Raw genomic sequence first — 14205 nt, forward strand, 5'->3', positions numbered from 1 at the left:
CGGGGCTTTCAGAAGAAATTTTATGAGACTAGGATTACGACACATCGTTTCGATAAGTTCAGGTTGCATCACGTCACATTACGACTACATACTGATATACGTTGTTAATGAGTAGTCGGAGCTCACGGTACTCTGCGGCTTACCGCATGGATACCTTCATCAACTTTTTGATAGCTGCTGAGATCCGCTATAATAATACCGATGATGATGATGATGATAATGATGACAATAATAATATCATCAACAACAATAATAATAATGGTAGTATCTAATCGTAACACGAGTAATATTTTTCTGCAATGAACTTTCTAATCGTTCGTAACTAAGCGTAATTCCTGTACCGTGATCCGTGTATATTTAACAACAAGCATTAAACGACCATTAACTTTATAGATGTTTTTTACGCTTGGGTACTAGGAAAAAGGTTAAGAACCTGATATATCCATAAACTCATGTATCGCGGGCAGCAAAGAAATATACAGAACTTTCGTTTTTTAACTAGGGTAAGAACTTTCGTTGTCTTTAAATGTAACAGGATGTCTTCTCTTTCGTTCTTGCAACAAGATGGATTTATCATGTTTATCTCATTTACGCTCCTCGTGTAAAGGCAATGGAGCCGTCGCTTTATCCTTTTACGTTTGAAATACCGATGTCTGAAATGCACCGTCTCGTCTATATTTACTCTAATTATACTTGTTTTATTTCACAAATTCTATCAACTCGGATAATATTGTTTATGATCGTAAAATCGATCACGCAATAAACACGAATTACGTAAGAGTAGAAAACTCGTCGTAGCCTCAGCGACGAATGCACTGCTCTGATTTATATTTTCATGGATCGATGTTGGGGTGTTTGGCGCGCGTTGAGGACAATCTATACGTATCTCTCGGTGACCGCTCTTGCGTATAACGCGGTAAACGAAGACACGCGAATGTGGTTTGATACTCGACTGAAATTCTAGATCCACGCGTGTTTTCCTGGATTATAAATTATTCCGTTCTTCGGAGAAAAGTCGCCAGATTTTCATCACCAATTTAGAAAATATAGGTATTGGCTGAGATTCGTCTTTTTCATTCGTGATTACCATTGCCCCGAATGTAAAACTTGGTCCACTCTCGGAAACATTCGATTATATTGGATGGAATGGAACGATATACGTATACGTAGTAAACGTTCCTTGACAACAATGGTCCCAGTCATTTACCATAATGTCACATTGTTTCCGAGTAGCATGCTCATGGAACACACCCACGATTCTGTTTTACCAGATGGTAAAAAACGGATACAACAGATAAAGCGTACAGCTTTGATGATTATTATAAAATCATTTTCCTTTCTACCGTGCCACAAATCTTGATTTAAAGCAGCGTTCCAGCATTCAGAGACACTCAATTCTTGTCATTCTGAGTAGAGTTCAAAATTATATGTTGCATACAGCAACTTGAATGTATTTAGCGATACATGCGTTTTAATTGATATCAAATCGAACCGTTTATCAATATCGCAACGATAAAGTGCAATCGTATCTATGTGTTCTTAGGTATTATATCACTGATATTAGATCAGTTAATACTAGACTATAGATAGATCTATATACCAGACCATATTTTTAAAGAGACATAAATGAACAAAATTTATTAATTAAATTTTTCTATAATAACATTAGCCAAACTACGCGAGAGATTTTCGAAAACAGATTTCGCGAGCGAAGGGAGGGAAAGGAAATTCGTGGCTGGAAAATGATTTATTTTCGACTTTACAATTTTCTCGTTTCAAGTCCAACCGAGAAACGAACAATTTTTTTAGCCGATTTATCGTGTACTTGTTTCCATCTCGTACCGTAAATCTTAAAAAGGAATACATTGGTCTTCGAAGTTCGCGTTGTAACGAGAGAAACGATCGTTGGTAGATCCTTTCCACGGAGATCTTCTACGAACGATAGCGATCCAGTGTATACACGTTGAAAATAGAAAAAGCTTTTTTTATCCTGAAGTACGGAACTGGATTTTATCGAACATGGCGAAATTCGGAGTAAATTATGCAATCGTCTTTTCCCGTTGTGATTGTCGTCTTCCTAGAGAGATCGTTCGTCTTGTTAACCGCCTCCACGAGCTACCGCGGTATCGCGGATATATCCACTCGTAGAATTGCGAAGCGGAAAGATCGCAAAGAGGGAGAGAAGGGAAGCGAACTCATCGTTAACTCTAACGGTCCCTCTGGATCTCGGTAGTCCCGTCTCTCTATGATCTCATGACCACGATCTTTGCGCTTTTCCTTAGATTCAACGACGCTTCTCTTCCTCTTCGACCGATCTTTCGAATTTGCCCTTCGATTCTATTCGCGATGTACGTTCTCATTTTAATATCAAATGCCTGGAAACTTTTTCTAAATAAAATTATAACGTCGAGGAATATAATAATTATACGTTTGCAAGAAAAACCCGACATAAGGTATATTTAATAGATAATATATAAAGGAAAAATCCAAATCGAAATGAATTTAATTATAGCTTATCTCGTAGCATATAACTTTTCTTTTATCTCTTATCTAGTTTTCTCGTTCCTTCGATGATCCTTCTCTTTCTGTCCGCTTATTTTTCCTCTCGCACGGCTCCTTGGTGTTTTACACGCTACGTAATCAGAGTCGTGACTACCGTTCGTTCGCACGATGGAGCCACACGAGGGATTTCGTTCGAAGCTGTTATGGATGGAGCGAAGCTTAACTCCCGATCAACTATCAACCAAGATCATAGGTTAGTTGGGGTCGGTACTCGTTTAACGCTCTTACCTTTGCCTAGATGTACTGACGGATATCTAACACATCGGCTTAAATGGGAAAACCGTTCTTAGATGTATTCCCTTCCTGACATTTTCTATTTGCAAGCAAAGAGAACGAAAGGAAATGTTCTTACAAATTACCGATTCCATCCTCTTCTTAACGAATAACAAATAATTTCGATTTATAACTGCTTAACGGTCGTAAGAATTTAATACCGTGAGGTACTGTCAGCGTTTCGACATTAATGGCGTAATAACGTCCATGAGCGTTGCTTTATGACACCACGTCTAATGATTCGTAGTTAGATTATAGGAGCACCAACCGATCACGAAGATGAAAAGTACAGTGACGAACAAAAGTATCGGCACCGAAAGTTTCCCTACGAGATATCGTACGGTAAACGCAGTTTTTTAAACGTTTTAAAACATTTTTTTATTGGCTCCAGTTAGACTACGATATAATTCCTTTCCTTGTGAATTTTATACCGTCTCAACAATATCTAGAAGCAACACAATCTCTTTTGCGATACCGTTCTATAGCTGTATACGACTATACCAGTTACCATGATGTGCACTGACACTCCCTCTATCTAGAGAAAGATTTGCCGCTGCATTTATCGTGGGAATAGAAGAATGGACTCTGTGTTTGAATTCTGCATATCCCTCAACTGGCCACGTTTTATTTCCCCGTTTACGTTTCATCCGTTATAATATGACAATTTATCACCGTAAAAATGTATAAGATGGTAATTCGAGAAAGGGATTTTAAATACGATATTAACCTATATGGTATGACAAGTGTTGCTCACGTTGGTTGAATACGAAACGATCGAAGAACGCCAAAACATAAATGGACGCGTGCAGCATGCGTTTGTCGGTGAATGATTAATAATTCTATCGCGTCCGATGGCTGGTTCCTCGTAAACTCGTTTCACTGGAAACATCGTAACGCTGATCTTTTGTATCCCTATACGTTTCGCAAACAATCTTTGTTCGAGACTAAAAAAAAAAAAAAAAAAATCGTTTCTATTGCGAAATCTATCGCTATTAAAATTTGTACGATCGAAATTGCACCGATATCGGTCTCGCTATGAGCCGGGCTAGATCCTAGATATTAAGGCTCGATAGTATTGCTTGGCCGTAAAAAGTGTCTGACGTTTTATCTGGTGAAGTAGGTTACGCTATTACTCGGTGGAAAAAAGTCGATGGAGCGAATGGTGACTGCAGGTCGGGTGGTGCAATCTCGGCGAAGTAAAAATTCCGTAGCCTGCGCCTGCGTTCCCTTCCTTGGCACGAAGTTTAAATGTTAGCTACAATAGCGTGCCATGTCAGCTGAATCGTGTCGAAACAAACGGGCGAGAGGTTCGACCGACGGACCTTCTATTCGAGTTAAACCTGCTGTACAGTTTGCATTAATGTTCTTTGGAAAACTATACAGAGCGAAATGTCTAAATCGCTTATCCGAAGGGAATTAGTGGATGCATTAAACCGAATCTGTGTTTCCTCCGCTCGACATTCGCTGTAACTGGCCATTGCGTCGTTATTCTTGCTGTTTCTCCGAATCGAGATCACGAATTTTATCGTAGTTCTTTAAAGTCTCGTACAGAATAATGTAATTATCGCGGAGCTGAACTAATCGGTGCCATAAGTTAGCGTGAATCACATCGTTAGGTTTCGACTCCGCCTCGGCCATTACCTAACGGAACAGCGAGAGTTTCATTAACAAGGTTGAAAGTGCAATTGAAAATCGTTGTTACGATCGCGTTGATTCGAAAGCGAAATTAACGCGTTCTCCTCTATATCGCGGCAGAGGTAGGCATGAGTTACAATTAGCTGTAAGGATTACTTTGTCGGTGGTCCGTCGTCCGCGATTCACTTGAAGGTACTTGAGATGAAAGAACAGCTCGTAAGCCCAACAGTCGATGGTTTCAGTGTTACGAGTTGCATTCGTTAGTTCGATCGGAGGCGATGTAGCGGTCAAAGCAATTGCTTGTAGCCAGCGTTTCAACTGAAGTAGATTTGTACACGTTTTGTTTCATCGAAGAGAGAGATAGATAGAGAGAGAGAGAGAGAGAGAGAGAAAGGAAACGCGTAATTGCAAGTGCAAGGAATTTATGAGAATCCTTACGGTCGTAGTGTCGTTAATGAGTTTCACTACAGCAGGTCTCATGATATCGATAAGTTTCCCAATAATCGTGTTGTCTTTTTTTACCGTAGTTACGTAAGTCGAAAGAGAGCTATTCCAATTCGGCGGTCCACACTGTGCGTTTTTCAACTCTCGCCTTTATAAAAAAAAAAAGTATCCTTTAGTTTGTTCCTTCCGCTTAATTTCTAATGCTCCACGTTTGTACCTACTTTTGAAAGAATGTTGGAATTATGTTGTCCACGATGTACTGTGACGGAGTAACGACGATTTTCTTTGTACATGTCGCCACGCTGCTGACTATAAATGCTAAAAGTTGTCCAAGCGGTCCAGGTCTTCGACGTACGTTACAACCAGTTATACCTCGCGATCGATAGTATTTTCTTTTACAGATTCCATGTCGCGATCGATTGCGATCGCACATCGAGAGAGAGTAGTAACTGGAAACTGCAGGAATCAGCGCAAAAGTCCATTACGCGCGTACACGTGACTTGTATTTTCATTAACCCTTAAAGGCTATCACGAGTAAAATTTCACCCCGTGCGAATTTCGTTTTAGTACTATCGTCGTGTAATAATACCACCGCAAACGATAACGTTGCTTACTCTTCGCGTAGTATCGCGAACAAAGATAAAAGATTCAATTCCATTTGGTTAAACCTGGTTAATTTGTTGATCGAAATGAATTTTCACCCGTGACAGCCTTTAAGAGTTAATAATTACCGCCGAAGTCTGAGATGCTACTTAGATCGCAATTTTTCGCGGCGGAAAGCGTAGATTGGCACTTGACTTTGCGATCGATCGGAGGTTCGTTGAATTTATTATTTCTAACAGATTCTGGCATGTACTCGTTGACGAAGTCGTTCAATTCGATGATCTTGTTTGGAAATGTTTCTAAACAATTAAAAGCCTACACGGAAATACAGTAAATGGTATAAGGGTTAAGTAGAATGGGATAATCGTATTTCGTACTTCTTGATGAAGACGCTGGAGACACGAGGCCTCGTCATTTATCTCGGAAGTCATCACGATGTTTCGCAAATAGTTGGCTAATAGTCGTAATTGAATATCTCACGTAAATTTGGACCAACGTTCATCTTGGCATCCCCGTAGGGTGAAAACCAGCGACCGCGATTATCGACTAACCTGCAAAGAATTCGGAAAATTTTCGACAATGAACGATCGCGATCTCCATCGTGGTTATAAGTATGAATACAAGTACGAATGTACGTGAATCGATGCTAGCAACGCGAACTTATTAACTTTTCCTTACCTTGGAACGAAGTTACTGTTTTATCCGACCGTGATAAACTTGTCGCGAGATATACACTTGGTATCTTCTTCTACGTGGCTCCCATTTGTACAGATTCTTCGAGAACGGATCTACGGAAGAGTCAAATGTAAAAAAAAAAAGTATCTACGACTCGTAACACGTAAAACTATATAAAATAAAACGCAAAGTGGAATAATAAACGAAATAAATCGGTATTTAAATTCCATTTCTATAGACGTACTCGTAAAAAAAATATGAGATTACATAAAAATTCGTAGCCCGATAATGATATTTCAAGGGAGAGTGTTGAATGAACAACGTTTAATAGCATATTTTTCATCGCGTTGAAAAGGTAGCTGATAGATTCCACAACAGGTATCACGCATGTGGTCGTGTTATTACGACCACGAGTCTGTTTTCTACGAAACAGAGGCTCAAGATAAATAGTGTAACGAGCGATTCGCTGTGCGGTGTATAGAATGTATTCAAAAGCAGACGGTTAATGAGAATGCAATGGGCGCCTTAACTCCACCTAACATCGGCGAGCTGGAAACGGATGTGCTTCCAGATTTTTCCTAATTAAGATGTGGCCGGTGCAACTCCATTACGTAAAGCAACCATCTTGATTTACCGTTCGACTGGACGGCGATCCGGCTGCAACAAAACCTTTATGGTCACGAGAGAATTGGAAGGACTCGAAAAGGTTCGCGGCTCTTGTTCTACCTCCTTCTTCTTCTCTTTCTCTTTTCTTCTTCATGCTCTGGTTAGTCGTCTTCTTCTTCTTCCTCCATGTCTTCCTCTCCGCCGCTGTTCTTTCCCTTCCTTTTCTTTTCTTTTCTTTACGTTCGTGTCCGTAAGTTTTGCGGAGGTGCCGAGGTGAGATCTCCTCAAAGATCTACCTACGATGCACGACCACTATTACTGGCACTGGCAAGGGTTGCCTGGAATGTGATGCAAATTTTATACGAATCAGTTACAGCGCGGACTGTCCAATACCTCTACGAATCTAAACCTTTGATAGGCTTGGTTAAGATCGTTGAATGGCAAGTGGCGATCTTCGGTATAAAAGCAACAGTTTTCATAGGAAAAAAGTTCTTCGGGTCTTATTGCAAGTTTTACAAGAAGATAGATAATACAGCAAAAAGATTGCGCTATCTGGAGTGTAAAGACTGATACGGATGTCGGCGGCTTGACAGTGTGACCAAAGACGGCCTCGAACAGAATGAGAAGTGGAAGGAAGGAAAAGAAAAACAAGGAGAACAGCCAGAAGAAGAAGAAGAAGAAGAAGAAGAAGTCAGGAGGTATCACGGCCGAAGACATTTCTATGCGCGCCCACTGTCAGCGAAGATAACTTACGACTTGGCGGAATGGTAATGACCGTGGCAGACATTCCGTCCTGTTGCAGATTTAATAGACTCGTCCTGATAGGGGGGTACGAAACATGTCACCGCTCGTGACCAACCGAGTCGAGCCAATGATTTATCTCGATGGACACGTCTTGTCAACACCATCACGATTTTGAATCCCAACCGGGCTACGGAATAGATTTGCTATCTTATGGCATTTCTTATCGCGTGTTTCGAAATACTGATGTCATTCACAAGATCAGTTTTCGTAATGTCCTCCGATCCTTTTTAGACCAGAGCGTAGCGACTATACATGTTCGATCCTATCGTCGAAGATTTCTGCAAGTAAAAAGTAATTCTTATATTCGAATCTAATTATAAAAAATGTAAAAATAACTGAGTACGTAGATTGCGATAATTATAGGTAGTAGACGAAGCAACGTTTCCCAAACAGGTATCTATCTGGTGATTAAAGCACTAGGCGTAAAAACGAATATCACTGGTTGAAGAATCCACTGGTCCGACCAAGATCCGCTTAATCTCTTTGCGATGTAAAATCTTGTTCTTTCACGATCGAGTTCTTACGAAGACGTCTGCCATTTTTAATTCAATTAACCTGTGGCTATCCGTTCGCAGGTTTGTATAATACGCGTGATCAGTCGGTAAATAACGCTAAATGATTCGATCGCATATTTGTGCAAAGTATGTAACACGTTGATAGCCGAGCAGGCAGCAGCTCTAATGCAACGTGTTAGCTTACTGGAGCACGCGATCCTGTTAGAGTAATCGTCATTTGCCGCTGTGTACGTACCATCTTATGTATTTCTTCGCGTAATCGCATACAACTTACTTACATTTACGCACATGCGTGCAAACATAGATACCGCGTGACCCGTTCGGTGAAAGCAGATTACAAAGATATATTTAAATACATGAAGCACACCTATGCAGGATTTGGTATAAAACCAAACTTATCGTTAATAATTATGGTCTTTTTATTCCCGCCCATAAACAAGGTAATTGTTAACGATAAAAGCGGTCCGAGGACTGTGATTATAAAAAGTAGCGATAAACGATGATGTTTGTTAGAGACGCGAGTAATTTACTTGGTGCAGTAACGAGGTCGACGGGGACCAGCGTAAACCTCAATAAAGATAAACTTAGCCCGGCTGCTAAATAGCTATATTTAAGCTCGCGTCTCTTTGTTCGTAAGATTGTCGTACTTACTTAATCGGATTGTTCCGAACGCTACGGACACGGTGTAATTCATGAAACGAATGTGAATAGATTTCATAATAGGAGAAACTCTTTAGTTGCTTTCTAATGGATTCTAGCCAATGAACCGTCGTTGTAAAGGGATTTTCGAGTTCCTTTGTTCGTGTCTCCTATTATACCGGCAATTTTCTTAATTCGAACCACACGCCTGTAGAAGGCAGAAAGAGGCAGAGGTAGGAAAGAAGTTAAACGATTTATCGTTGTCGCAATCGCGTTAATTGAGTTGGCACTGAACGCGTACGCGTTGACTCTCGATGAAGCACACGTCGCTCGGTCATGGAAGATTAAAGATAACATACGCGCGTTTAGCGTAGCAACAGCGGGGTTAGGTTTTTCCATGGAATCCGGCAATGCTACGTTTCGTCGTCGAGTTAAAGGACTGACGTAACGAGACGTGAGCTGCAACTCGATAAAGATAGGTCTTTGAAAACAACGGAAGTTGGATATGGTCGAACATTGACAGCGATCGGTAAGAAGTCGATACTGTTCTGTTATACACAAGTATAAGTGCGACTGGGAGGTATTAGTATTAAACGAAGAACAGGATGTATAGATTACGGGACATCCTTGTAGAGTAATAGGTTTACCGTGACGTGAAAAATAAAGGGGAGAGATTTAACCGAGTTAGTTTATAGTCTCTTGATTATACCGACCCGAGGCAAGTAGTAGCGCGCGTGTTTCAGAACAGCCTTAGTCCGACCATCTGTCAGCACATCTGCTGTTAGCGAACGATTAGATCATTTCTCGATACCTTTTCATGCTGCAATTACCTTTTCGCAATGTATTACGCATTTGTATCGAAAGATTTATCGGCGCGTCGATCCGTGAATCTTCGAATAGGAAAATCGTTAACACTGTTTTGGTTTCTATCGTTGCGCCGATAAGCAGCCGCATGACTTATTATAGGAGGAGCGTTAATACGATGTAAAAGCCAGCCACGGATGAATAACTGGAGGCAGACCAAGGCGAAGATTGGTATGTCGTGAGCTTGCCGTAAAGTTGCAGCGGTGTAACGCCGTGGCGAATCTCCTAGCACCTATCTGAAATGGCATCTGGATTTTTGCAGACACTCGTGTCCTGCGAGCCGCGATATCGCGTATTCACGGTACGTTAGAGGCTCTGCTTCCACGCAGTGTCTTGCACGCTAATTACAACGTATCCGCGGCTGAGATTGAATGCGGGCGATATTTCATATAGGACAGAGCGCTCTTGCTTGCGCAACAACGTCTAATAACGATTGCGAAAGCGATACGTAAGCGAGGTTCCCGCAAGGGGATCGAGGCCGAAGAAAGTACATGCAGTCTGCTTCGTCTGTACAGAGAAAAAGGAGAAACGTATAGCGTCGCGCGATACCGAAACGGCATTGTTCGTAGGATAAACGGCGATTCGAAGCTTCCTTTTGCTATCAAAACTCGATAACACGTATCCTATCTTTTGTATTCATATACAGCTCGTTTGTAATTGTTTTACCTCCGATTTTCCATTCGATTCGACAACATAATTGCCGTAATTAAGGAATCGTTGGACGCGAACGACATACACAACGAAGTAAACAGCAAGACGTGGCGTTATGTACGTAGAAAACTCACGACCGAGAACAGAGGCACGATCGCAATTGGTAGTGCATGTGCCTTTCTAATTTTCGCATGGCGCAACGCGCGATTCTTCCTCTCAAGACCGAGTCTATTAGCATTTCTGGCTAATCGCGTTTCTACGAATCTAACTTAATTCCTATCACCTTCTAGATGATATGCACGTTAGGCGCAGCAACATTTCAACTTCGATTCACTTTTCATTCGATGATCGAGCAAAAGGGCATATCGAAGATTAATAGGTTCCGTGACAAAAATATTTTTGCTTTATTTCTTTTCTTATAGACTCTTGTAAAAGAATATTTCATTTCTATTCGATAGAATGCAAAAACATTTTCTTAACATCGCGGTCAGATTTTACGTGGTTCGTCAGCTTTCTCATTGATGATTCGTCATTGCGACTCTTGTTTGCTGGCGAGATTCGTCTTGATGGGTCTGCGATTTCAAGCCACCTTTATTATAGTCGAAGATCTAGTTTTCTCCGGCTTATCGCGCGGCAACCATCTAAACGTTGTTGTCACGTAAGACCCATCGGGTAGAGATCCACTTACGACGGATGCGCGAACTCGTCCGAGGCATTGTGCACACCATGCAGGATAACCTGGACCTTATACGAGGCTGATTAACTCGAGGAACGTTCTTATTATCAGCGAACGAAACTACGTTACGGGTTTGCCGAAGCATAAACGTGAGTCGCGTTCGTGCTCAGTTCCGACTTTTATCATCGATATCTCGAAACGGTCGAGCCTTGATTTATCATTATGATCGTCTCGATATCAACGACACGGCTTGCCAATGTCGGCAAGTCGTTTCTTTTCGGTAGATAATTCTAAGACATATTTCTCGTTATCGCGGAAGAAGTTAATGGCCAGACGCGAAAAGTTCACGCGCAAAATAATCATCCGTTCCGCATTCCACCCTGGACGATTTCCGACGATGGTAGACGTGATTCGTGGAGGGTAAAGTTTTGGGACGCGGGATACGAGGAAAGGTACTCATTTGTGCGTCCAAAGTGACGTAGCCACGGAACACGCTCACCCAGAAGCAGGAACATCGTGTTCCTGCCATTACGGTTATTGCGAGCCGTGACAGAGGCATTTAGATTCAGCTGGAATGCAGCTCTGTAGCCGCAATAACAGGTAGACGTAAGGTAGTAACCAGTAGGAATCTCGCTTAAGGGGGTCGGTCTTTTCCTGTCTTTTCTTTGCTCTCTTTCTACGTAGAATCTCGTGATTCGAGTGATTCGTGTGATTCACTTTCTACAACAATTACAGCAATGCGTTCCTTCCGCTCGGCTTGCATTTCAGATCGAAAAGATAACATGCCGTAGAAATATATCTTGAGAAATGGTATAGCCTTTGTATACAAGATCGAAAGCACGAAACTATAAATTTACGCGTTAGAAATGCCCGATTTAAATAGGATAAATGCGTGCAAGTGGTGGAATATAATTCTTTACGGATTCAACGCACGGCATTCCTTTAAAACACGACGTAAACATTATGATACGATAAAATACGATATAAATGACAAATGCACTCGGTGGAGCGCGCAGGCCGCTAATTATGCAGATTGGCACCTAACGTAATGCTCGTTAATTAACCGCATTGCCTATTTTATACGTTCAGGTGGGACGAAAGGACGGCCGGGCACGGCGCCATATTGCTACACCAGAGCTGCCTACGCTTTAAGCAATGTCGTGTGAAACGGTGAGTCGTTTACGATTTATTGCAAAACCACGCGCGAGACTGTACGCTTTGAACATTCGTGTCTTTCGGTTATCGAAAAATATATAACTTTCGACGATGGGTACGTGGCTCGATGAAACGTCAAATTTTCCCCTCGTTGGTGAGATTATTTCAAGACTTTGGAGGAACGGCAAGGATTTACGATACAACCGTGAATTCATTGTCCTCGAAGGATCGAAAGGTCGGGCACGAAGGTCGAGACTCGATACCGCGATGACCTCTTTGATCGTGGCTCGTCTTCGGAGGTCGAACGGTTCGTAGGCGTTCCAGGAAGTCGCGATGATCCTCGAAGCCGTGTATGAGCGTGTTGCACATCCCTCCGGTACTTAAATCGCTCCTCACCTATGCTTGATAAAAGCCTAGGTTCCAGTGACGTTTATCGTCCGTGCATATAGCTTTAAACGTATACGCGCGTATAGTCTACAGTCTACGATAAGAGTTTTCGCTACCACCGTCATCATCGTTTCCTAACATCGGTAATTTATACTCCATTGTAAGCCCGTCAAATCCTGACGTCTTCATCCACCAAGGGTGTCTTCGATAATCGCGGTATCCACGCCCACGCGAACGTATCCCACTCTGTCTTTTCATCGGTATACTACGCGTGCTATTCAATTAAAACGACCATGACTGAGAACATTAACATCGGACGAACTTTTTTCACTTTTTCATGGGTACGAGTTATTTCCCCGTAGGAAATTATGGCTACATAATGCACAGAATGTTCTCTATCCGGTTCAAAATTCAATTAAACGCGTACGTGATCGCAAAAACAAACGAACGAACGTCTCTCTCGTAACAGTGGATTCGTAGCATTATTTATGGCGCGGCTTGCTTTTGTCCCTCGTCTTTTCTTCCAAGAACGCCGGTTCGTGTTATGCCAGACATGGTTCAGGGCGTGCCATCCACGTGGAGACGCGACTATGGGTTTGACGAACCTTGATACCCTCTTCTCTCAGAAAGGATATCCGATTCGTGAGTCGATGAATTAGGAATTAGCATTAGTCGATGAAATAGCACGCGTATGTACGTATACCGTACTATTAGCACTCGATCACACCCGCAGCTTTATCAAAAGGGTAAAAGATATTGAGAAAGTTGCGATGACCAGGGACTGTATCGTATCACGATCTCCTCGCAACACGTATAAATTCCGTGCTCGCGTGTATCTCTGTTCTACCTGCAACATCTCTATTCTTCACGGCAACATCGATAGCCTGAAAAACGTTTTATTATACCGCCGATTGTTCAAAGAAGGGACAACACTCTGGAGAAAAAGACGAAGCGTTTGTCTCTCGTCGACGCGGAGTCACGTGCCGAGATAAGTGCTCCTCAATTTGGAGACAATCGAATTCCTCCTCTGCATACAATTCTCGGGGTAACGGTGAGACACAACGCGTGACATCACGTATCCCCAGCTGGGTGACCAAGGTAGCTTGCTAAACAGCTGGCCATTTATTTTCTTCTCTCATTTCTTCTGTTTACCCTGCATCGATGTACTCGCGCCACGAACAAGAGAAAAACGCAGCCGTTTTCCTTCCCTCCGTAGAAAAGCGATAAATTTCCTAATCCTTCCTTTTTCCAAGTTCTAACGTTACGAAACAGAGGATACGTGTATAACGTTGCCCTTTCTATAACTCAGGTTAGGAGGAGGTGAGCAGCGCGCGATGGTCGTTTTAAAATCTCCCGGGGTGGTGTTGGCGAAAAGAACAACCACCCTCGTGAAGAACGTCGATTTGCAGGCATAACGTGCGGCAAAGCCTCGTGTAGGGTTTTAATTACTTTAGACAAATTCGAAACCGGAGACTCTCGCGACGCTGGTGGCCCTCTCGTGTTACCTTAGCTCGAAGACTCGCGCTTGTTAGGTACCCGCCACGCGGTGGTATGCACTGTTGTCGGTGGTATACGCTGCTGTCGGGACGTTGACTGGTTTATTTGGTGGTATCTTAAGTCTTTGCCTGCTGGCAAAATTGAAAATCGAGGATGCGCTTCTATACGCCCTGGTAACGCGTTACCACGGATCGTGTTTCCCGGTAAATCGCTCTTCGA

At 42.3% G+C, this 14205-nt stretch overlaps 1 protein-coding gene across 1 annotated transcript; it reads right to left on the reverse strand.

The window, feature by feature from the left end:
• Positions 1–3425: 3425 nt before the first annotated feature.
• On the reverse strand, positions 3426–5347 carry LOC139991471 (uncharacterized). Its single transcript, XM_074111925.1, has 4 exons — positions 5136–5347; positions 4909–5062; positions 4627–4788; positions 3426–4476 (listed from the first exon to the last, which is right to left on the reverse strand). Exons 1-4 carry the CDS (start codon positions 5345–5347, stop codon positions 4321–4323), a joined length of 684 nt encoding a protein of 227 aa, XP_073968026.1. The 3' UTR covers positions 3426–4320.
• Between the last annotated feature and the right edge of the window lie 8858 nt (positions 5348–14205).

The sequence above is a fragment of the Bombus fervidus genome, chromosome 10 (assembly GCF_041682495.2).
Source record: "Bombus fervidus isolate BK054 chromosome 10, iyBomFerv1, whole genome shotgun sequence".
Classification (NCBI taxonomy): Eukaryota; Metazoa; Arthropoda; class Insecta; order Hymenoptera; family Apidae; genus Bombus; species Bombus fervidus.